The following is a 25,177-nucleotide window of genomic DNA, read 5'->3' on the forward strand; positions in this document are numbered from 1 at the left end:
ACACATACTAAAAAAACAAACATGCAGAAGTCAATAGTTTACTGACCATTGAAGGTCTGGTATTATTTAAAACTTATTGCTTTGACAAATATTATTCTTGAAATACTTTTTGTTGTTGTGCACATGGCTTTTAAGGACACATGCCTTTTATTCATTACTCACTTACATATTACATTCTGATCATTTACTGATTGTGAAAGCCTTCAGCAACTCTTTTGTCAGTTTCTTTTCAAAGGACGGATTATGAACATCCCATTGTCTTCCCCATATTTGAAGTAGCCATGTGTCTTTTGTTTTCCATACAAACATCACACTAGTTGGCAACTAAACTCAATTCTTGTTTCCCACGTTTTGTTCACACTGATGCAGTCCAGCTTAGTTCAGCTCGGCTTGGCGGCATAACAAAACAACACAATCTGCTCTCCTAATCAGTGCCTCACTCCTGTTTGCCCCAGTGTCTTGTGAGAAGCATTTTTCATGTTTACAGTGTCAGTGACCTCTGACCCCAACTCCAGAGGGCAGGAGGTTGAGGGTATGCTAGAGTAGAGTTAGGAGATATTTCATGGAAACGTGACGGAAAGTCACACTTGACATAAATCTGTGTATTTACATCCACAGCAAGAGTATTGCTGAACATTTATGCAAGTGAGCCCCACATATACTCATGAAGCATTGCATGCATTTAAATATATAGGTTTTGTATTATTTTAAAACTTTCGCAGTAAGTTTCGACCTACGGCGAGTGGACATTTTAGTAATGTCTGAGAATAGACACGTGTGAGAACAGCTGGATCCACTTTGGTATTTACACTAAAATATTGACACTGGAGCTGAACTTTATTAGTCAATTAATCAATCGGTCATGTGCCAGGAAAATGATCTTCAACTATGTTTAGTTAGTCAACTTTCAAGCAGAAATTCACACCCAAATATATTTGCTGCTTTATTCAGTTTTATATCATGTCAAACTGAGCATCTTTGGGTTTTGGACTGTAAGTCAAAGAAGACATTTGAATGTCACCGTGGACACTGACAAATATATATATATATATATATATATATATATATATATATATATATATATATATATATATATATATATTTAATTATTATTAATTTTTTTTTAAATACATAGATAATTGACCAAACCGGGCCGGAGACCAGCGGCTGTACAACAGCAGGACCGAACCTGATTAGATTTAATACGATTCAGATATGATACGGTCTTAATAATAATAATAATAATAATGCATTTAATTTATATAGCGCTTTTCATAATACTCAAAGACACTTTACATAATTAAAACATCCTAAAAGATAAAAATGAATAAATAAGAATATCTAAAATACAGGTAAAACAAATAAATAGGGACTTTCTGAGTCGCTTGGACCTTGATAAGAAAACAAAAACAAACAATCACACATTAAAAGCAGTTCTGAACAGGTGGGTTTTGATTTGCGATTTGAATAAGGAAAGATAGCAATAGTCAATTATTGGTTAAGAGGACCAGAGTGGACCCATGAAGACCTTTTTAAGCTACAGTATCACCTGCCCTGCCATAACCTTATACACTACGATAATGTGTGTGTGTGTGTGTGTGTGTTTTGGATCAGAAACGGGTTTATAGCCAAGTAAGTTTTCGCATATAAGGAATTAGCCTTGGTGTTAAGTGCATAATGATACTTAGAGTAATTAAATAGTGTTCAAGGAATCTGCAATGGCAGTGTAATGTATAGAGAACATATGTGATTATGTACAGAGGTGATGGTTCAATGATGTGCCTTAAACGGAGAGTTACTGGAAGGATGCTAGACTTGAAATGTAGGGCAACCTTTGACCTGTTTTGGTGAGCATCCTGCTGGCGTGTGATATTCTGTGTTTCTATCAGAACGCATTGCTCCACATCTATTTGCCTGCAGATCTGCTGAGGCCTGTAGCTAGCAACTGACTGACTAGTATTTGAGGGTGCTTTTTTTAAATGGAGCATCTAACATCCTTCCCTCGCTCTGTTTCTTGGTCCTGCAACAGTGAACGTTACTTGTAATCCTGTGTGTGTCGTGCTGATCAAGAGCATGCTCTACTTTACTGTTATGCCACCAAGATCAGGAGCCAAGAAGCTCTGAGGGCTTTGAGTTTGATTCAACATCCTCAAAGTTACATCTGCAATTAGGTCATAAACAGAGAAGCTAAACATGTAGTGCATGTGTAGAATCAAAATACTCTTGAGTAACAGCGCACAGGTAACACTGTAAGAGTGTGTGTGTCTCTCTCTCTCTCTGCCTTGTCGGTCTCCCCTCCCCACGTTTCCCTCTCATCTTCTTATCATGCCCTGTGCAGTGTTCTGGTTTTAAGCCCCAGCAACAAGACTCTTGATGTGAAGGGAGACCTAGAAAAGGCTCCGGGTTACTGGGCTAAGACCTGAGAGAGGACTGTTACTTTCCAGTCACACTTTCTGACCCTAATGTTTACATGAATGTCATTATTAGGCATAGTTGTCACCTTTTTGACCTCACTGGCCTAAGGATGTCAAGTTTTACCGTATCTCTTTTTGTTTTGGTAAACAGAAGAATAGTGCGTTATTATAAAGATTTACAATCGTATTTATTCTAAACTTTCATGGCTTGTGTGAGTGTGCATTTATTGTATCAATAAGTGTTTTCATTCTGCACCTGTACTAAACTGGTGTTGTCTGTGTGCACGTTATCCACCTTCTTTGCAACTTACAGGTAATTATGTTAGAACATCTGAGGAACTTGGGAGAGCTCTATCAATGCAGACACAAAGTTCCTTCCATTTTTCTCCCTTCTCTCGCTTTTATTTTGGCTTTTGAGACTCCCTGTGTTCAAAACCATAAAGAGCCACTGTTTCTCATGAATTGCTAAATGAGTTCAGACTGTTAACAAACGAAAGGAAATCCAAAGTGAAATGAAGCTAAGTGTCCATGCTGTGCTTTTCCAGTCATTGGCAGCCGGGCTGTGGAGGAAAGACCCTTAAGAGTAATGGAGCAAAACTGTGATATATCAACTCTATTTTTATTTTGCATTCACTCTATTTTTTCTAAAGGAAGAAATTACTGGTGGGGAAGAAAAAAAGGAAATCATGTCACTAAGGAATATCTTAACGATTAGTGATGTTGCCCTGCTCAGTAGTGAGCAGGGTCGTCCTGCAATTAGAGGATCGGTGGTTCGATCCCCGGCTCCGCTAGCCCATGTCGATGTGTCCTTGGCAAGACACTTAACCCCAAAATTGCTCGCGAGGCTGTGCCTACGGTGTATAAATGTTAGTTAGTTAGTTAGTTAGTTAGTTAGTTAGGCCGGATGGGCAGGTGGCACCTTGCAATGTAGCTCCTCCCATCAGTGTATGATCAGCTTTGAGTGGTCGGAAGACTAGCGGAGCGCTCTACAAGTACAGCTCTATTTACAAATGGAAAGCACCTGCTTTGCTGTGATAGTGGTACCGTGGTTAACTTCCATGTCCTCTCTCATAAACAGATCTATTTTTTTGAAGACATTTTGTTTACACACTATTTCACCATATTTCAATATGTGTACTGCACGTGGTCATTTCACCCAGTATTAAGAGGAAGAAGGTATTCCAATCCCATTTCAGCTGGCTCGAATGAATACGCTACATGACCAGAGTTTCTTATCCAATTTTCCGCTGAAATGCAACACTGCCTTTCATTTCTTTAGCATTTTTCCAGAAGCGAGGCAAAACTGAAAGGGTGAAAGAAAAAAGGAACATGACAGGACAGGAAACGACAAGCCGAACATTATGGGACTCCGGTTTTCTCTTTCTTGGAAAAAGGGGAAAATGCAGGCCAAGCATCAGGTCTCCACCATCTTGTGGCTTCCAGTGCTGCGCCAGCATCCATCCACTGCAGTCGTCCCTCCACACACACACACACACACACACACACACACACACACACACACACAGTATGTGTCGCACACTGGCAATAACCCCCGACATGAAGATGTGGTTGAGGCATTTTGATTGGACTGGGGCCCTTTATTAACTACTGTTTATGAGGCAGAAGAGCTTCAAACCCATAAGTTCCAACGTCAAGTGCAAAAGAGAGGGGATTTTTTTCCCCCCCTTTCTTTTCCTTCTCTCTTTCATGGAGAGAACAGAATGTACAGGCAGGCAGGAAGAGTGGCTAAAGCCTTAATGATATGGTGGATGATTGTAACCTTGGTGTGTGTGTGCATGCAAGCAAGCAAGCAAGCAGAGTGGATGAACCTCTTTAACAAAGTTTGGCTTCCAGGTCTGTTTGGTGTTGTTGATCCAAGTCAAAATGAAGCCCCTCTGGTTTTCTGTCTCACCCCCCTTTCTGGTCTCACTCGTCAGTTCTCATTTAGTCTTTAACTCCCTAATTCTTAATTTGTGTGTAGCTCCCTCATTAACCGTTAGCAGGCAAGAGTACGGCTCCCCCAGTCTTTGTGTGACCAGTTTGTACATGTGCCAACTTACGCCACCTACAGCAAATGGACGCAATAGCAGAAGCAGTTTAGACCTGCAGATGAAGGCACCTTGATGTTGCTCCCTACAGGCCAAGAAAATGGTTGCTGCTGCAGGTTTAAAACTTGCACCTGCAGATTGTTGTTTTCTTTAATAGGTGTGGTTAGCCTGTGTTTGTACTTTTTCCAGCATCCCATAAAATATGCTCCAGTTACCAACAACAAAACCCATTTGTACCGCTTTGTGAAGGTGGCACATATGTCGACTTTGCAGGAGCTGTTGCATACCTCGCACGTTGACACAGGAAGTGCAAGGTGCCCGAGTGTTGGACTGAGCAGTTCGGTTTAGCTGTTTTCAGTGTTCTCTTTTATATATTTGGGGTTGAGTTTTGTTACAGATGCTGTATCGCCTTAAGACAATCGCAGGAATGTGTTCGATGAAATTTCTTTGACTGACATAAGATCTGTCCTGATCCAGTTGATGCTCAGAACAGACTAAAGCAAAATCTCAGCAACATTGTTATATACTCCCTGGGGCCTGGCCATGAAATCCAGACCATGCCCTGGTTAGGGCTTCTGCAGAGAGAGGGCTTTAGAGAACCTGTCGGTGGCCTGGTTACAAGCAGACAAGGCAGAGCGAGGGACTGGCACTGCCCTGGTTTGTCCATCATGAGGAATGTGTCTGCGTAAAAAGGGTCAGTTCCCTTGCCTCGCAGCTCATACCCGCTTCTAGGTTTTCTATAATTGTCAAACGACACAAAACAGTGGAATTCCTGAGTGACTCTCCCCCCACCGTTTTCCTCATTTTCCTCCCTTCTCCACATTTCTGAACTTGTTCTTGGCCAAACAGCTTATCACATTTAGCTTTTCGTTCCACAGTCTTGAAGATGAATAATAAATCAAAGGAATATTAGGGTCCATGAACACATATCTATGTGGGTCATGGTCTTAAATTGAAGAAATGCATGTTCCAAGACTAAATACTGATTTCCACTCCGTCATTCTTTCAGCTCTAATCTCTCGTCGTTCCCCTTTGTCCTCTACCGCCCTGCATCTTCTCGTTTCTTCTCTCCTCCCGTCCATTTCACTCACCATCCATCCATCTATCTCATCCCCAATGTAGCTATTGAGGCCCCAGCCCTGCGATAAGTGAATCAGGTATGTTGATTGGTTTGGCAGAGTCGGGGCTCTTGCCAGAGTCGCTTTGCACGCACCGCCGCCCCTTTTAAAGCGCCCACTTGGCCGTGCTGGTGTGCGTGTCTGAGGGAATTGGAGGGGAGAGATGCGGGAGGAAGAGAGCTGGCAAAGAAATAAAGGGGGAATGAAAGGAGAGGTAGGCAGCCGGCCAAGACGGGGGTACTGGACCTAGCGAAACGCCATTTCTAACCAGGATGAGGCTCAACCAACGGCTGTCCGAGTTGTTGAATTTTAGAATTTATAGGGATCCAAAACCCAACCTAAAGATGATGAGGAATCTGTTATAAGGGAAATAATGACATCTGAACTTGAGGAATGTTTCATTATTGAGTGGGTCAGAACAGAAGGATGACCATCTAGCTTTGGTGTTGAAAGAATCAACCTTTCCTCCTGAGGGACATTATTCAAACGTTATTCTCTGAAACGTTTCACTGGTAACATTGCTGTGTGAAATGCTGTCATGAAGAATTGAACTGTAGCGAGGTGAGTCTTTTTATGCGAGTGAGCCGTCTCCGCTTGTAATGGAAACATGGACATTTTTCATATTTTATGGACCGCTTGAACAGGATCAGACAGGACAAGTTTGGATCACAGCGACCACCTCGACAACAGGGAAAAATTGCTCTACAACTTCCTTAACAAGCCACATCTGTGCAACGCCATGCAACCCAACATTACTTTATTGACTAAGGTGTTTTTGGCATTCAAGTCGACCGCAAGGCTAGCAGTTTTCTCCCCAACATTTTCCCAGTTTATCTTTTCCCCTGATCCCTCTTTGGTCCATGTACTATGTCCTCAAAGTATTGTACTCTCTGAGAAGATTACCAAACCACTAGACCTCATGAAAGTAAAGAATAATTAAAACGTGACAGCTAAACACTTTGAGTTCACATTGTGCTTTTTCTTAAAGTAATCGTTGCCATATTGACTTTCAAAGCTTATTGCCTTGGTTTATGTTCAACAAGACATTTAATGAATTGTGGGAAGAGTGGTTTGGGCTTCTTACACCAAATGAAACGATTGAAAATATATTAAACTATACTTGAGTAAACCATAATGGCAAGTTATACCTAGTTGTATACCGTGTACACACATAGATAAAAAAGACTTAGAAAATTTACTACATTTGTTGCAGCAGTAAAAGTTATTTAATGTAAAGGAAAATTACAGTAGTCTTTACATGTTGTGGTTTGTAGCGTCAGAGAGGCAATCTTTGAACATGGTGTGTAGACTACGGGGAAGAGGAGGCATGGAGCCGGTTGTCAGGGGGTCGATAAGTGATGATGTGTGCAAATGTTATGCCCTGCCCTCAGGTCGATTTTCCTGCGTGCTCAGTGGGGGAAGCTCGCCAGAATGAAGGGGAAAGGGGAGTAACAGGATTTAGGAAAGCACACTACCTGAATCATGCATGAGACGGAAGCTTCAGCTGGTAGATTTATGGAGACCATACTGGCAAGCATGCTGCGCTGTAATCTGTGTTCTCGTCAGATAAGATGCATGCTGGGCCCACAGATCGTGTGCGTGCGTGTGTGTGTGTGTGTGTGTTTGTGTGGTGTGAGGGGCCTGTGATGTTGTGGTTTCCACGGTGACGGCTGTGTATGTGTGCAGATGGGGGTATGTGAAGGAGCTCTGTGTTATTGAGATATGCACCCGTCAGCAAAAGCAAGCAAGCATAAATCGATGTTGGATACAACAGCAGTAGGGAGACTTCAAAGTGTCTGTGTGTTCAAGCCTGTGCAGGCATGTTGAACCCCCCCATAGTCACACATGACATGCAAGCAGTGCCACCTCTATGTTCTTCAAGGGTCAGGCAAGGTGAAATGCATGGTGGTTTAGTGTGTATTATGTCCTCTTATTGCAGACTTGATTATCATAATGATGAATGGTACCTTTGGCACATCATGTAATTTGTTATTTTAATGAATTAATGACTATCAACTAACTTCAGGATGCTTGAGAAATGAATTACTTGTCATTGTTATACAATTTAGCCAGTTTATGTATGTGGGAAGTTGTGTGCGAGTGTTTTTAAAAGTGTAAAATGTGATCAGTTTCCTCATAAGCTACCTGTTTGTGAATTCAAATGACTCTCATTGACAAATTAGGGATGACTAAGTGTTATTTCCTCTCTCCCTACTACAGATGACAGATTTGTCTGCTAAACGCCACTCTGAGGGAACTTCAAAGTCTTAAAGGGACAGTGACGGACAGACCGCTGGGAGAAAAGAGTATTCATCCCCAGAAAGGACTGGATAACACTACCACACAAATGCGGCCCTCCCAAAACATTGTCATCAAATAATCGGAACAACAAAGCAAACACAACAGATAAAACACAAAACCTTTTGTAGCAATGTCTGACCATAAAGACATGACCCATCGCCACCTGCGGCACAAGCTACAGAATCTCGGCCGAAGACTGGATGAACTGGAAGAAGCAACCAACAAGCTGCAGAAGTCTGAGGATGAGCTACTTGACCTGCAGGTCAGCTGTGTGTGTGTGTGTGTGTGTGTGTGTGTGTGTGTGTGTGTGTGTGTGTGTGTGTGTGTGTGTGTGTGTGTGTGTGTGTGTGTGTGTGTGTGTGTGTGTGTGTGTGTGTGTGTGTGTGTGTGTGTGTGTGTGTGTGTGTGTGTGTGTGTGTGTGTGTGTGTGTGTGTGTGTGTGTGTGTGTGTGTGTGTGTGTGTGTGTGTGTGTGTGTGTGTGTGTGTGTGTGTGTGTGTGTGTGTGTGTGTGTGTGTGTGTGTGTGTGTGTGTGTGTGTGTGTGTGTGTGTGTGTGTGTGTGTGTGTGTGTGTGTGTGTGTGTGTGTGTGTGTGTGTGTGTGTGTGTGGCAATGAGGTGGAATATAAATGCACTACATGAATAGATTAATAAATGGTTGAACACTGTCTCTCTCTCTCTTTCTCTTTCTCTCTTCTACAGGACAAAGTCATCCAGGGAGAAGGCAGCAACTCATCCCTGCTTGGAGATGTGGAGGACCTTAGGAAACGTCTCCTAAAAATCCAGGGTAAGGATGAGGAGGTACGCAAAGCTGAGGACCTCTGCCGCACGGTCAGAGAGAAACTGGAAGAGGAGGAAAGCCTGACAAAGGAGCTAAAGGCCGAGATTGAACGTCTACAGCGGAGGATGGCAGAACTTGAGAAACTGGAAGAAGCTTTTGGGAAAAGCAAGTCTGACTGCAGCCAGCTCTGCCTGAGCCTGAATGAGGAAAAGAACTTGACCAAGAAGCTCTCGTCAGAGTTGGAGGCTCTCAAAGCACGTCTGAAGGAGATGGAGGGCTCTGAGACCAAGCTGGAGAGAGCAGAGCAGGCTTTGGCCGTGGATCTTGAGAAACTCAAAGGATTCACCCAAACCTTTATGAGTGAGCGTAAGAGGCTGGTAGAGAAACAGAGGGAAGACGAGAAGATCATTCTGAAGCTGACAGAAAAGTTGGAGCACCAGAAGAATTGCCTTGGCCTGGCTGCAGACCCTAGTCGTGCAGATGTCATGAGGTCACGAATTGAGGATGAGCTTTCATCCACAGGGCTCCTCACGAGTAAACTGGCTGGACGCAAGAGGAGCCTTGAGTACTTGAAGCTGGCTGATGACAAATCTGAAAATGAGAAGAACAGCGGTCTTGAAGGCTTGCAGGATGAGGACAACAAAGTAAAGGAGCTGACACAGGAAGTAGAGAGACTGAAGAATCGCCTTAAACAGCTGGAGATCGTGGAGGAGGATCTAAAGAACTCAGAGTCCAAAAATGGCGAACTTCATGAGAAGTTCCAGATGGAACGAAACCGTGCTCGCCAACTGAATGAGCAGGTGGAACAGCTCAGGACGCAACTGTGCGGAAAAGGTGGCATTGGAAGAAATGGAACCAGTATTGTGGATAAACGTGGCAACGTAAGCAGTAACATTTGCCCCAACAACCCTGCTAAGATCTTGGAGAATGGCAAAGCTGAGAATGAAGAGATTGGCGTTAAGGGATCGTTCAGACAAGAGAAGCCCAAATATAGGAGTGCTGCAACTGTCTCAGAGCCGAGTTCCCCCAAACACAGGAACAGGGATCTCTCGCCCCAGCATAAGAAAGAGACAAAGCTGAGGAGCAAAGATCCCAACCACTCCGAGGGGAGCTCTCCCAAGTCTGTGAGGAGACCCCTGAGTCCTGCGCACAAGAGTAGAAGGACACCCAAAACCCCAGCTACTGCGATTCCTTCTGATAATGGAACAAGAGACACGAGACGAGGCAGTGAGGAAAAGACAAGAGGAGCCACTCCCTGCTCTGTAAACACAGCTTCTAGTGAGATTAAGAAAGCGCCTGTTCTTAGCCGCTACCCTCCAGCAGCTAATGACCAGAAGCCACTTAGGACGGCTCACAAACAGACCGATGGGGACAATAAAAAGAGCATAGTAGAAAAGTTTTCAAAGCTGTACGTAGGTAGTGATAGTGAATCAAACAACTCTGATGTAGTGCTTGAAAGTTCTGGTACCATCAACAGTATATCTGCTTTAGAGAAGGACACTGCGTCTGCCTCAGATCAGGAATCAACAGACCGAGTTCAGGAATCTGTCTCTGTATCTGTCGCCTCTACCCAGTCCAAAGCCAATGGAGCCTACGCAGCCTTCAGGTCCCACGTCACTCCACTGTTATCCAATGACCAGGAGTCCGAAGGTCATTCATCTGCCTCTGAAACAGAATCTACTGGTTCAAGGCCCTCTGAACCAGAGCCTGTAACTGAGACGACTACTTCAACTGTAAGCAGAAGAACTCCAACCTCCAAATATCCTAGATACTCCCATGTCCATGACTCAAATTCAGAGGGTTCTTCTTCCAGGAGCTCGTTTGATGAAGAGCTCCACAACCGAACACTGTTCACTGAGGGAGGCCACCAGGGGCCCACACATACAGCATCGGGCATTGAGATCCAGCGAGTGTGCAGCCCACGTGAGGCTCTGAGGTCAAAAGCTGTAATCAAGCCTGCGATCGTAGAGATCGACAGGAAGGAAGTGATGATGTCAGAACTTTTGGCTACAAATGGCAAACCTAAAATCTCCACCAAACCTATCGTGACCACCACTGGTAAAATGACCAGTAGTATAACCATCTACCCCAATGACCCAAGCTCTTCAAGAACAAGCAGTCGCAGCAACAGCGTGTCCAGTGAGCCCATGCCGATCAAAGAACGCCACACCTCCACTAGTAACATCCTCATAGGTAAGAAAGGTAATGGATGATTTTAACAGTGCAAGTGCTGTGATACAATGTTACTTTAACTACAACTGGATTAGAACATGAGTTAAAAGTCTACAAGCAGGTTAGCTATTCTGTATTCAAGAAGCGCTTTGAGCTAAACATTAATGTCAGCAGGCTATCAAGCTCACAGTGACAATACTAACATGCTGATGTTTAGCAGGTACAATGTTAACACTGTTCACCATCTAGCTGCATTACTGTCTTGTTAATCTTACTGTCAGCTTGTTGCACATAATTGTATATACTTGTACTCATTGCCAGGCCCCAGCAGTGAGCACCATGGCAGCATCTCCATCCCATATGAGATCTCCATTCCCAAAAGTGAGATCACCTTGCGGTCGTGCCCGGACCCGGACTGTATAGTGGACGACCACAGTGATGCGTCATCAAGGTCAAAGCCCCACAACACTTCCAGAGTGGAGACCACCACCAGCCACTTGTGCTGCCAACGCAGCAACTTCAGCCTCCAGTCCCTGGACGCCACCTCTGCAGACTTCAACGACACAGAGTCAGGCTTTGAAAGCAGCAGCAGCAGTAGCACCACCACGGTCACCAGCTGGAGACACCAAAGACAAAGTCAGCCCTCCCAAGAAGACAGTTTACCAGACATGAAGAATGTGACTGTGAGAAGCACCTGGAAGAACATGGGCACTGCGTCAGCGGATGAGACGGGCCGAGGAAGAGGAGGCGCAAGGATGACTGATGGGGGGTCTGAGGATGAAGCGGAGGGCGCAACAACATGGAGGGCTTACCGGGCAACCACCTTTGATACAGAAGAAGCGATAAACAGCGGAACAGGAGGTGCTGGGAGTGCTGAGGCACAGAGGGGAGCCAAGCCGTCCCCTGCAGAGGTGAGCTAAAGAACAAATGTATGAGACAAATGAGTACGTTCTTTACACAAAGTTAATAATAAATGGGAGGATATGAATGACTTTGTAGCTGTATAATGTTGCTCTTTATGTTGTTCCAGGTGTACATGCGTAGGATCAACAGTGTGGTCGAGGACCCCGTGCTTCGCAGAGGCAAACGCTCAACGTCTCCCACCATGGAAGCAAGAGGCCTGGGAAGGACCATACCCCACGCACCTGTTACCTCTCAGTCCTGGGGCCGATCCTACACACAACAACCACCGGTAGGACAACAGACTTTGACACTTTTCTGCTCTCATAAACTGTGTTGAAATAATCCCGGTAGATAGAAAGGGTTTGTATAAATTAATTATGTATTAGTCTTCAAGTGGTAAAAACAAAGCAAGTTTGCAAAATGTGGCTGGTATTTTGTGTTTTGACAACGTGGAAAAACCACTCCCTTAAAGTAACTCAGTCACTTACAATTTAATTCCTTCCTTCCTTTGAAAATTAGTCATTGTGTCTGCTTTAAATTCCTCGAACAAACATGTGACTGCACTATTACTGCATAATGTGTCTTCTAAAATACCCTGCATTGTTACGCAGGTGAAGGCCTTATCCGTACGCAAATGGTTATCTTGCAGATAAAAGTCCAGAAAGTACAACCGCAGCGCTGAGCTCCTGGTGTGTCCACTTTGCATGAGAGCTCAGCTTGTATTTTTCCCTGACGCCAGGCTCTGCGACTTCAAGCTTAGCACAGCAGTTCTGTAGGCCCCACTCCTGCTGCCCCAGTAAGCACAAAGAGAAAAGGGTGGGACAAAAAAAAAGAGGGTGGATGGAAATGAAAAAGACCTCAACAGGGGGAAAGGAGGGTTAGGAAAACCTCAAGGAGAAAAAAATAGCTTTCATTTAAACGTGCAGGTCTGTGCCCCTGCCAGGCTATTCTACACAATCATTACTGAAAAAAATGGTACACCCCCATTTAGTGCTTGTATTGGATTAATGTGTGTTTGTGTATTAATCAACATACATGGATGTTTCACCTGTCGCTGTTTTAGAGCTTTTATTTGGGGTTTCTGGTCTCTTTTTTTTTTTTTTTATCTGGGAAAAATATAATGTAATCATGACTTCAACACTTTGTGGAGCTGTGTTGTAAACAATAAATTGTAAAGAGACAGATTGAGCCCACTAATTTCATATATGTGTGCCTATGCATGAATATGTAAGAGTGCACGCATAGCTACAATTTAATAAATGGAGTGTGAAAGTTTATTCAAGTCTTTAGAAAGATGAAGAGGTGAACACTACTAATGGGCTACAGTATTAACTTACTTGTCTATTGGTATATAATATATTGTCAAATGGCTGTCGTACTGCTTGCAGTGTTGGCTCCATGACTACAATAACATCAGTCTGTCAGTTTGACAAACTATGCTGGACTAGAGGTCTTTGGGTAAAATCTCTGTTTTCCCCTCCGTTGCCAAGGAGACCAACACACACATGCAAAGTGTCTGCTCTCTCATCCATCATGTTTGCTCATATTTGCTTGATCTTATTTTAAACTTTATTTGTCTTACACATATATACATACAGATATTGCCTGTAGAATATTACAGCTGTATTCTATGCACGATAATATCCCGTGGTATAGCCATAGACTGTATAAGAAGTGGACGTAGTCCATTGGTTTGTGGACTGCCGTTCTGAAGCCTAATGTTCGGCTATTTAGCAGTCACCATCTTGGATTATGGGCGTCGCCATGTTGTTTTTGCAGCCAATGAAAAGAAATTACTACATTTGGAAAGCGGAAGACTGACTTAGTGACGCCGTATACCTTTCTGGTAGAGGCAGTGACCTGCTTTATGGTCTATTTTACTTTAACTGGACCATACTTTACTAAATGAATATCTTGCTTTATTGATGAAGACTTAAAACTTGTGATTGAGACCATAAGCTCATGTTCATAATGTTTAATGAGGAACTAAATCCAGTTAGTAGTACAGTAATTTTCTCATAGACTTCAATACAATCCGACTTCTTTTTGCAACCCGAGTCGTCAAAAGAGAGAATGCAAGACACTTCCGCATTGGCTTCTCTCAGCAGGACCAGAGGTTGCCGCCTGGCTATAATATACCGTAACGTTATTATTGTTTTAGCTGTTATGCTCTTTTTTTAGAAGTAGCGTATTAGAATGGATATTGACCAGGAGGTTATGGGGTCCTGGTTGTGTTCTGCACCAAAGTCATGCTTTTAGGCTTCTTGGGGTTTCTTCCACTGAGAACTTTCTCTAGGGCTGGGCATTAACTCTTTTTTGGTATGTGTCAACTATCAAGTGCTTTATGACGTGCCACCTCATGGCTTTGTCGTGGAAGCATAATGTCCACCCTCCGGTTTCCCCTCAAGTTAACACTGAACTCTGTCAGAACTGTTGCTGTAGTTTGAGCTGTTCTTGCTGCGGCACCAGTAGTTGCCAGCCACCTGCTCAGACGTCGCCATATTGAGAGCCGTGTGGAGGCAATCCCTCGGCTCTGAACATAGTATTCAGAACCATTCAAATATATTTTAATTGGAGCATTTGTCACTTACATGAACACACACCACTATGCTCCAGTCACAACAAAGACAATGAACACAGTTTTGGTCTTTCATCTACAGCCAGAAGATCCATTGCATAAAAACACACCAGCAAACATGCGTTGCAGCTGTAACTACCTACAGGTCCTCTTAGTAGCCGCAACGGGCTCAATGAAATCTGTCTAACAAGCCTCGACCCTTAACGCCCCCCCTTCACCGCTGATATAGACTAGAAAGAGCTGTAAGGGACAGCCAGTTTTGTTTAGTCTCTGACGCCTCCCCACCCACCTATTTAATGTCATCCAACTGCTGACATGAGCAGTTCTTCTTGAGAAGTTCTGTCAGGGTCAGTTCCCACATCAGTTCTACTACATGGCCTTGACCCCAGCGCTTTTTCAGGAGGGCGACCACTTATCTTTTCTCACTTCAATTCTTCATAAGTCTCCTGCTCTCGTTCTGACCCTGTCCCACATCACTCATCCTTGATAGCCCTGGTTATCCTAAAGCCCAGAGTCCCTGTCCTGTCTCTGATGTGGTAAATCTGCAGTGACCTGATGAACTGCCTTTTTTTGTTGTCAGTTTTGCATTATGTTATGGGAATTTTCCAAACCCACTTAGTTGACACTGCTGTAAAGTAAAACAGTGTCATGATATTTAATGGAGGAACTTAATTTGGATAGAAACCATGAAGAAAAAATTGCTATGTGCAAAAAAACTATTAATAATTGGTATTTGAAGCATGTCTTGGAGCACAGCCGATCATTTGTGGTTTGGAAGAGGACTGTAGCTCATCATCGTTAACGTCCTTTCTTTCAGTACTATTTTGGCTCAAGCTTCAGTCACCAAAGTTACAGACTGCATGCAAATCTCAGCTGTTGAGCTATTATGTTACTCTTAAATTGTCTTTCAGTATAAAAAGATCGGTTGAACAATTTGTATCTTTGCTAGAGATTGACATATATCTCCTGTCTACTTGACCTACATGTCTCTTTTTGTATAGACATTTACATCAAAGGCCCTCCCAGTGATTTGACGAGTGCAGACTGAAAATCAGCGCTCGATAAATAGTCATTAAGGAGGAGACAATACTCCCTTAAGCACCCTGGAGCAATCTGGGAAAACTGATAGCTTATTGATTAGCTTTCTTTTGTGAACCTCATGTATAAATTATTTGGATGCCATTTAGTCGAACCTTCCATGACCTTTCATCTAATGATCCAAATCAATGGCTGTTGCCTCTGGTATGTCCAAACCAATGTTTACAGGGCAACGTTTTTCCCACTCAAGTGACCTGACTGTATGGATCGGTTCGCCACATGGGTCCAGAACAAATTATTGCCATGCGATTTTATGCAGACATTCATGGTCGTCCAGAGGATGAACGCGACTGACGTTGTTGATCCCCTCAAATTAATTAATTGGCACCACCATGACGTTGACAACCAATGGATGGAGTGGCACAAAGTTTACCATCCAGGACTTGGTCCAAAACATGCGTAAAGATATGCACAAACCTCACAGGTCAGTGTCACTCTACACTTCTGAGTACAGAACAGTATTGGAGTGATTCCTCCCCGCTGTAGCAGAAGGAAACCTCAGCCTGTACTTGAATGAACCGTGAACTTATGTTTGGCTGAGGACAGCGGGGCCGATACGGCCGATGAACGAGATACCAAAACATCCTTTGTTGAGTCAAAAACCAGCAGCAGCAAGGTGAAGTGTGGGATGAGGGCTCGTCTGCTATTCACCGTTTGCCTTATCTGACCCGTGCAGAAGAAATCCCTCTGGAATAACAGTGTGCAGCAGCTGAAGTTGGACTATGGGATGTTTCAAGTTGTAGAGCAACTGACAACTGTGCAAATGCCCCATGAAAAGCTATACAAGAATGGCTTTTATAAATCAGAACCAATAAATGGATCATCACCAGGGAAAAATCAAACACAGACTTTTACCTTTTTCTAAAACATTTCACCTGGAATGTCAATAGTGTTGTCTTACTGGAGAGGTGATTTAAGAGTTTGGTTTGGCAAGACATCACCATTTCTTTTTAAAATTGGGCGAGAGACCAAGGGCAGACAGATTTAAAGTAGGGATATAATTTCTTCTGCAGATGCTCTGACACGCTACTTGTGTTACTTCTTAAATCTGTGGCCTTCGTTTTGTATTAGAAAGAAGAGCTTTCTCACAGTGTCTGTATGGTTTTCAAAGTAAACTCTTGGAAACTGTATTGATCATTCTAACAAAGAGCCTCCTTTTCTCATCAAAGTATGTATAGCCGAAAAGCATAAAACACCCTGTAGGAATAGTTTGACATTTTTGAAAACACGTTCGACGAGAGTATTGATACCACTCTGTCCTTTAGGCACAGAGCCTTTAGAAGAACTGGCTGCTGATTACCATTAACTACCATAAGCTTTACAGATATGAGAGTGGTATTGGTCTTCTTATCTTATTTCACAAAGAGAAAGTGAATACATGGTTTTCCCAAGATGTCAAGCTATACTTTTTAAATATCACAGAACATGCCTGTCCTTTTTATTTGACATAAAAGTGAGTAAGATATGTACCTAACCACTCGGCTTTTCTTCGTCCAACCTGTTCTGTTTTTCTTATCGAGTCAAATTATCATGCTGTGCTGCCAGACATGATTTAATGTTACTGATTCTAACAGCCTGTAAAAGCGTGTTTTCCAAGCTAAAGGCATTCAGGTGTGAGCTGGAGGTCTGTGATGACAGCAGCACTTGCTGTCCCAGTAGATGTCCTCTGCTGTGGCACATCAACTTACTTAACAGCATTTATTACAGGCTGACGTTGCTCTTGCCCAGATAGTTTCTTAAATTAACTTTCCGCCACATGGGAAAAAGCTCTTCATTGGCACACACACACACACAGAAGTTACCAATTTTCCTGCGTCTGAAGCCACACATCTTTTAAAAGATGTCCTGGTTCTATTGAGCATTACACTTCATCATTTTCCTTTTCAAGCTTTTCCTTTTAACTTTTGGTAAATACATGCCAAATCTTTATTGTCAGGTGTACTTTTTTAACTTTTGTTATTTTAAGCCTATGACAACATGTTGAACAATGCACAAGCCTCCTGCTGATTGTAGGAGGAACACTGGAAGCGCGTTACATGGCACCCTTATGAAAGCCCCCGGTCTTGCAGCTGTGGCTTACCATAGAAGGAGAATATGCCACTCTGCCGTTTCCTCCCTTCGCTGACTGGAGCAGGAAGTGACCACACTGAACACGCCTACTTGGCAGGGTTCGGCGGTGACTGGTTTCCTGTCTGTTACCCCTGGAGACCGAGAAAGGCAGTCCAGCAGGGCACCATTAAAGCCAATTAGTGAGAATGCATTCTAAAACTGCACCAGAAGCCAACTCCAACCCACCAAATGTCACTAATTATGGTGCTTTTTTAAAGCTAAAATTACAGGAGCGGGGTGCTGTTTCTGTGTGCTTTAGGAACTGCATCGTCATCTAACTCTCGCTTTCTTAGAGCAGGGTTACTGAGGTTATGAGAGGGGACGTGCCGCTGTAGCCACCACAGACTAGTAACGTTGGGTTTGTTTTCTAGTCAGCCCACCAAATTATAAATCTCTCAGCTTGGGGTATGTTTGGGGTTTTTGGTTGGGGATTTTTCCCCTGGCAGAAGTCCACATGGCAGTCTTTCCCTGTCACACACCAGTTAACATAAGCAGCATGTATTTAATGCCCACATAATACAAAAGTCCAAACAAGGCCCCAAGCCGCCCAAACAAAATGCCCAGAACTCCAGAATATGGAGATTGACCTCTCCTGTAATGTTTGTGTTTCTGACCATGCACATGCCAAACCAATACACGTCTTAAATGTGCTGCAGCTGACAATTCTGACAGTGAACAAGACTTTTCTTGATCAAGTTTTCTAACCTTTTCAGGCTGCTGATAGCGCAGAGCCAAGTCCAAACCCGAGCCACAGTCTAGCCTCTTGGAGGCAGCAGATACCCAGCACCGACTCTCCTCACCTGGGGAGCTCTAATGACCGGGCGTCCAAGACAGCGGGGGCCTCCTCCAGAGGGGATCTGTGGTCCAGTCGGGGTCAAGGGTCAGGGGCCAGAGCTGAAGGGAGGAGTGGAGCGGGGAGCCGACCATGGAATCATCATCACTCTGAGCCTCATTAGACCAGCTGGGGTCTCAGTAGGACTTCTACAGCAAGAGGACAGGTAGGAAAGGAGGGTCTTTTCTTTTGTTTCCTGAAACTCATTCATCAAAGGAAACTGATCCCGATTACCCCTGTTGGAATGATGTCACATCTCCTAGCTGACCTGACACTGCTGTAGCAGTGCAGTGGTTTAATGAGGAGAGTGACCCCCAGTGGGAAGGCTCAGCTTCACTGCATGTAACGGTTAGCATCCACGAACAAGGCAACTCCAGGTGAACTGTGCTGTGGCTAAACCTGCAAGCAAGCGTGAGAGAGAAATCCTGTATTGTTAATCATTCCAAATATTTTCCTGACTCCTCAGCAGTTTCCTGGGAAGAATGATGTTGACACACATTAGGAGACATTTAAAGTTTGTGTTGAAAGAAAAGCTCCATTTGAACCCAAGTTAATATTCATTCATTACTCACTTCTTTTCAGAAACTCTATTTTTCATACATGTTGACTTGTATATCAACTAATGTTACATGTTCATCTGAGTGAAACCTTTGAGGTTTTCTGGAAAATTGATTTTGATTGGTAAGTGTACCAATTGAGCTTAATTGGTACCAAATGACCTTGTTCTTTCTGGCACACTTTCTTGGAAATTATTTGGAAATTGTGGAGCAATCATGTCAAAAGAAGATGGATAGTTCTGTTGAAATAATGAAGGATTAAGCGAGCTCTTTCTCATTTTGTTCTTCTTAACAGCACTCCATCAAGCTCCCAATGGCACAAGGAGGGCCAAACATCAGTCTCCCATCAACTAATGGCTTCCATCTCCAAAAGTCAACATCTACAGCTTTTATAGCAAAGAAAAGAAAACTAGCAGTTGCAGCCACACACACACACACCAACAAACCACAGACCTGACATCCTTACTCTGACCCTGAGTGTGTGCTGAGACGTGAACAGCTCATTCTATCCGGAACTCTCTGTCCCAAAAGAGGCATAAATGGAAAGACAGTGCCTGTACGGTGTTTTGGAGGTCGCCTCACCAGCTCATGTATCCTCTTCTGCTTCTAGTGTTGGATGTATTATAGTGTAATCCTGAAACTTGACAAGGGAGAGGCTGGCATGTTGTGGACGGCTGGGGATTTTCCTGCATCCAGAGAGGGTTTAAAGAGATTTATAGGAAGAACGATGAACGTTGAAAATACCTTTCTCAAAGGACACTGAAGGTGACCTCAATGGAGCTGGATATATCGCTTCCTCCATCACTGAAAAAAGAAAACAACCCAATCTTCAATCAACAGCAGTTCAATGTTTAAGATGCGTCTTCATCTCACAGGGCTGGATCTTCATGCAGAGTTCTTCACAAACTAATAGATCTTTAACTTTTTAATGTGACCAAAAACAGGAAGCGAATTATTGTCTTTGCTGATTCCATATGTGCATTTTTTTTTGATTTATCTTTTATTTTTTTTCATCCATAAATACACAAACTCATACAAACACATGCACATTTACATATTTTGGTTTATTTTTAACCCACTGGCCTCAAATTGGATTTAACTTGGGGTCTTATATGTTAAGTGATCATTTGCATGTTTCTAAGTAATAAATTAAGAGCACTTGAAAGTTGAAAATTGTGACTCAGCATGTACTCTGTCTAAAGGATTGCTGGTTGGCTGCATTTAAAGCGCGCACGCACACATGCACATGAATTCTGAAAAGCCAGGACCTTAAGCTTTTTGTCATTTTCACCATTTATTTAGCTTCTTTGTAATTCGCTTCCTGTTCGGCATTATCCTTTCTAAACGTAGTTTGCACGCAATGAAATGCAATGCACATGTAGAAAAAAAAAATTATCTGGGGGGGGGAGAGAGATGTTTATCACCTCAAACCATGCTACAATTTTCACGGTGCTTGTTTTACAGCTCTTGCAATTGTCCTCATTCATGTATTTCTAGAGAGCCATAGCAAAGAGGAGTTTCTGTTTGAACTGAACATTGGACTTTGAATTACCAGCAAACCTGGCCTGGCCTGGTGCTGCTGTACATACTGGTGTACATGCCGGCCAGTCATAGGAAGGAACGAGACTCCTAATCACTGGGAACTGACAGTTCAGCGTGTGTGTGTGTGTGTGTGTGTGTGTGTGTGTGTGTGTGTGTGTGTGACTGGGTTCGCCGTGCGAATTGTCCCAGCGTATCTCTGTTTCTTAATTCTATACAGGTGTATCAATTTGTTACATTATAAAATATCAAGGTGCGGTTGGTATGTTGGAGCAATCTCTCCATTGGAGGGTGCCGCTGCAACAATGGGGGTGCCATAAAGCAGTTTAGTAGTGTAGTGGCCAGTAATAAAAAATAAGGGTCTTTCATCGCGGTGAACTTCTAACAGGCTCCTGCTGGACTTACGATCTGACGCACAACATTTATCGCAGTACGACAGGCGACGTAAACGATGATCCTTCCACAGAATATATGAATTTGTTATTGAATGCAGCTGAGAATGACCAATTGCTCGATGCCCCAATCTGACAGGATCATGGAATCATAGCTGTGACAACCTGGGACTTAAAAAGCTCCACCTGGCTCCTCTGCTGTTACGGATCTCAATGCTGTGATGAGTCCGACCCAGCTGGGGACGGCCATGTCTCACTTCTCCTGTATTCTACCAGCCGCCATCTAGCTGTAGTATTTATTAGTCTTCATACATGTACAGGTTCTTTTGTGAGGTCTGCCCGGTGGCAGGAGCCCAGTCTGTTGCCGCTTTGTCACTTTACTGTTTATGCAAGCAGGAGATTATATGCAATCAATAAAGTGTCCCCCCCCCCCCCCCCCCCCCCCCATGCAATGCTTGTAACAATGTCAGTCATCATGCTTTTCATGCAAATCGGGGATAACGGCAAACTTAATTGTTTTCCTTCAGAATGCACATTTTCACTAATATCTACTTTTACTTTACTTGCTAGAAATATCTAAAGTGTGTTCATCTGTGCCTTGAGATGCAGTGAGAGAGAGAATATCCCAACTTATTCAGACTTGCACCAAAGTCTTAGTCTTGCTGTGCATATAAATGACATGCAATACTGATTTGTGAGGTTGACTTTTATTATTTTATATTTTTTCCTCTTGAGGATTGTTGTATGAAACGTCATAAAAGTATTTTGGTTAAAGCGTAAAAAGAGGTTATTCGAGGAAACTCCCCCCAGAGGATGTCAGAGCAAGGTTCCTTGAGAAAAAGCTAGGTTTTTTTCTAATCCAACTTCAAAGTACCCTTTTAAAGACTATAAACCGCACCGCCCAAAAAGCTATGTCGTTTGGATTTGTCTGTCAGAGTTGCAGCCTCAGAGAGGATTGCCATGTGGCCACTTCATGGCCACTGCAAAGACAGACCAGACATGCTCTTCAGATTTCCGTTTTCGTATGTTAGACGTCAAGTGTCTCTCTCGCCTCTCTTTCTCATACGTTCTCCGTTTCGCTGCGTCTTCCTCCTCAATTCCTAAAGGGAAACCTAAACGGCAGTGATTTGTGCTGTTGGTTCAGAGTTCTTTTATTGAAGGCCCGTCACCGGGCTGTGGTGGCCAGCTCCCCGGGTAGCTGAAAGGTCAGAGGTCAGAGCTGCATCTAATCCTGTCTCTGTCTTGACTCAGGGCTTCTAAATACAGGAGAGAGGAAGGCCGACAGCTTGGCAGTGATCTCCACTCTAGGGATAATTAAAACAGATGATGGTATCGAATGTCCAGTTCTGCCTGAGCTCATGCCGCCAAAGATACACGCGGCGTGGTCATCCGTCGGCGTGTGTTATTAATATGTCAGCGAGGGCTCCAGTTTTAAAGCTCGCCATGTGAACTGGTGTGTTGTAAACTGCTGCAGATCCCCGAGTCGGCATGCAGGGCCGGAGAGTGTTTAATTTTTGAGGCTGACATCACTGTGGGTCAGGATTACTGTATATAGCAACTCAATGATGCAAGTGCTGACACAAATGCCCTCCTTTAACCTTTAGCCTGCCTGACTTCCCCCATGTGTCAACCCGTTTCCCTCCGCCCAACAAATAGGTCCTACAGTTTCACCCGTCCTTACTACAACTACACTGTGGAACCTCACTTTCATTCTCCAACCTTTTTTTACCCTCTGCTCTTAAACTTGTAACCCCACCCGCCCCAACTTGAAGAGAGCATTTGAATCTGGGGTCCCAGGAAGAGGTCCAGCTGTTGGAAACTGTAGTTTTTATGACACGTTGGAGGGTTTCCCTCCCGGAGAGCGGCTTCAAAGAAGGCAGGGCTTTTTAAAGGGTTAAGTTGAAACTCCATCCTCTGCTATGAGTGATGCCTTTCTTCCTGACAAGCCCCAAAGCACACGGACACCCGACTGTACATCAACGCCGTCCACTGGAATGCCGGGATGAAGACCGCTTTAAGCGTCGACTTCTACGCGTTTTGGGCCAGAGGTCTTCTTCTGTTGCTCCCAGCGGCAAGAGGCTGAACAGTGCTGACGTGGTGGAATGTACTGACTGCTCATCTGGGACTCACGTGAAGACTTTACAGGTTTCAAAACGTCCACATCTTTTTGTGGCGTGATGAAGGGGAAGTCTCGGTGGCAGTTTTGCAGAACATCGTTGAGGTCTGATAGCTACCGGAGAGCAAAATATTTAGGACATGGCCGTGAGGACGAGACGTGGTTAAACGGCAGAAAGAAAGTGTCTGCTTCCGCTTTACAGCTCAAATACCAATAAAGAGTTAACAGAAATCCTCTTAAACTCTGGTGTTGTAAGTATAAACATCCGTTATTTACAAGTCATTGTTTTTTCCCTTTTTATTAAGTAGACTAGAATGTACTTAGTGGAGATTGGAGTGGCAAGGCAGAAATGGCTCTCGGGCAGCGAGCAGGCCCTCAAAAGCCTCATTGTGAAGCCGGGGTCATGGTGTCATTGGGTGGCGTAGGCTATAATCTGCACTTAACCAGCACTTAACTTTAAGACCTCAAACGACTAATGCCCCTTTAGTCCCCTTTGTCAAAAAAATTGTCCCAGAATTGTGTTTTAGTTCTGTTTCAGTAGCTGTTTGCTGAATGTACCACCGTTGGATATGTTATGTATTTTTGCACCAGCCAAATTAGAGTATTTCAGAATCATCCCACCAGTTAAAGAGAGGAAATTGGTGTGCACTCGGTGAACGAATAATCTTTAAGGTATGGCACCCTGTTATGCCTGCATCTCAGCCTTCTAACATTGTGCCAAAATCATTCCACAGTATTTACAGTTTACAGTTGGAGACGGTGCCAATGCTTCCCCAGTTGGTCACCCTGTCTCTAAGATGCTGACATTGAGGGGACAAATTCAATTTGAGGGGTTTTGTTTTCTGTCAATTGTGTTCTGATTTCTTTGTTAAACAAAAGATGTCTTATTTTGGAAGCTATATCGGATAGATTTTATTTAAGGAAACTTGTAATTTTGTAAAGTGGGCCTTTATTATTGAAATATATTAAGTATTTGTCCATCTTGATTTTAAGATAATGCGTCTTCCTCATTGTTAATACACTCCTGGAGAGTACTTCTTCCTGTATTTTGTGTTTGTTATTTTAATGCAAGACATTTCTCACAGCCTGGAGACATGATGGCACAGATCAGAGAAAGAGGGGGAGAGAGAGAGAGAGAGAGAGAGAGAGAGAGAGAGAGAGAACCCAGGGTTGTGTCGCAGCCATTGAAGACAGAGCTGTGTGTGTGTGTGTTGCATCAGTGCTGAGCCGGTTGGCGTGCTGAGTGGTTCACCGTGTGTTCACTGCCATTCAGTGCTGCAACCTCTTTGCTGCTCGGTTCGCCCTCGCGCTTAAATTCAGGGTTCGTACATCTTCTGTAGTGTACGTTCGTAAGCGCTGCCAAAGAAAGAAGCGTGCAGGCCCCAGACACACACACACGTGTGTGTGTGTGTGTGTGTGTGTGTATATAAACACACAAACACAATAGGAATATAATAAAAAAAACATTTAACTGGACCTCTTTTACACATATACATGCACAGATACAAGAATAGCAGGCCTGTACAATCAACTGTTCTTATTGCTGAGTGTTTATAAGTTTATTTTGTTTGCAGAAGGAGACTGACAGACAGAGGTGTCAAACACAGAACTGGATGTAATGAAATCAGATCAAATGGGTTTTTATGGTTTAATATTGCTTCTCAGTGTGTCGGCAATGCCAGGTGGACTGTGTGGGGAGGCTTTTTTCTGTTTTAGACTTAATACATTGTGCATGTTTTAACCTTACTGTGGCTGGCGCACTCTGCATGTAGGTCTCTTGAAGCTGCCAACTGTACAGCAGACCATATGTATTCCAATAAAAATAAAAAACCTGTTTGTAACACGTCCCCATGTCGGAACCTGTGTCGGTGTGTGTGCGTAGCTCATTGTGTGTAAAACGCAACCATGTATGTTAACCTCTATGCTTTTCTGCTGAACAAGCTCAGCAAGTTTTGGCTTCATAGCGGTTTGCGTGTGCGTGTGCGATCCTCTGGTTTTACCAGCTACAACAGCAGCTGACGATACTCAAAATGCCGGCAGACAAATGAGGCAAATTTGGTCAGGTACAAAGAGGAAAACCACAAGCTGTTGTGGAATGCAAAGTCAGCACACACAACTTTCTTTTAAACAGCTAAGCCTCACTTTATTAAAACGCCAGCAAATCGGTCCCTGCAACTGAAATTGAAATCCCAATCTGCACAATCTAGTCTGATAAATCAGA

General features: G+C 43.6%; 1 protein-coding gene across 3 annotated transcripts in view; it reads left to right on the forward strand.

Moving 5' to 3' along the window:
* luzp1 (leucine zipper protein 1) overlaps positions 1-23,073 on the forward strand; it is a 42,388-nt gene extending 19,315 nt beyond the window's left edge. For 2 of the 3 annotated variants that reach the window (XM_034562951.1, XM_034562952.1), the window contains 6 exons: positions 7,801-8,143; positions 8,582-10,862; positions 11,154-11,743; positions 11,863-12,024; positions 18,234-18,518; positions 19,205-23,073. In XM_034562951.1, coding sequence (XP_034418842.1) covers positions 8,012-8,143; positions 8,582-10,862; positions 11,154-11,743; positions 11,863-12,024; positions 18,234-18,476 — 3,408 coding nt within the window. In that variant the 5' untranslated portion in view covers positions 7,801-8,011 and the 3' untranslated portion in view covers positions 18,477-18,518; positions 19,205-23,073. The remainder of the gene's footprint in view (positions 1-7,800; positions 8,144-8,581; positions 10,863-11,153; positions 11,744-11,862; positions 12,025-18,233; positions 18,519-19,204) is intronic. The other variant, XM_034562953.1, reaches the window with a different exon arrangement.
* The last annotated feature ends 2,104 nt before the right edge of the window (positions 23,074-25,177 follow it).

Source organism: Cyclopterus lumpus, chromosome 22 (genome assembly GCF_009769545.1).
Source record: "Cyclopterus lumpus isolate fCycLum1 chromosome 22, fCycLum1.pri, whole genome shotgun sequence".
Classification (NCBI taxonomy): domain Eukaryota; kingdom Metazoa; phylum Chordata; class Actinopteri; order Perciformes; family Cyclopteridae; genus Cyclopterus; species Cyclopterus lumpus.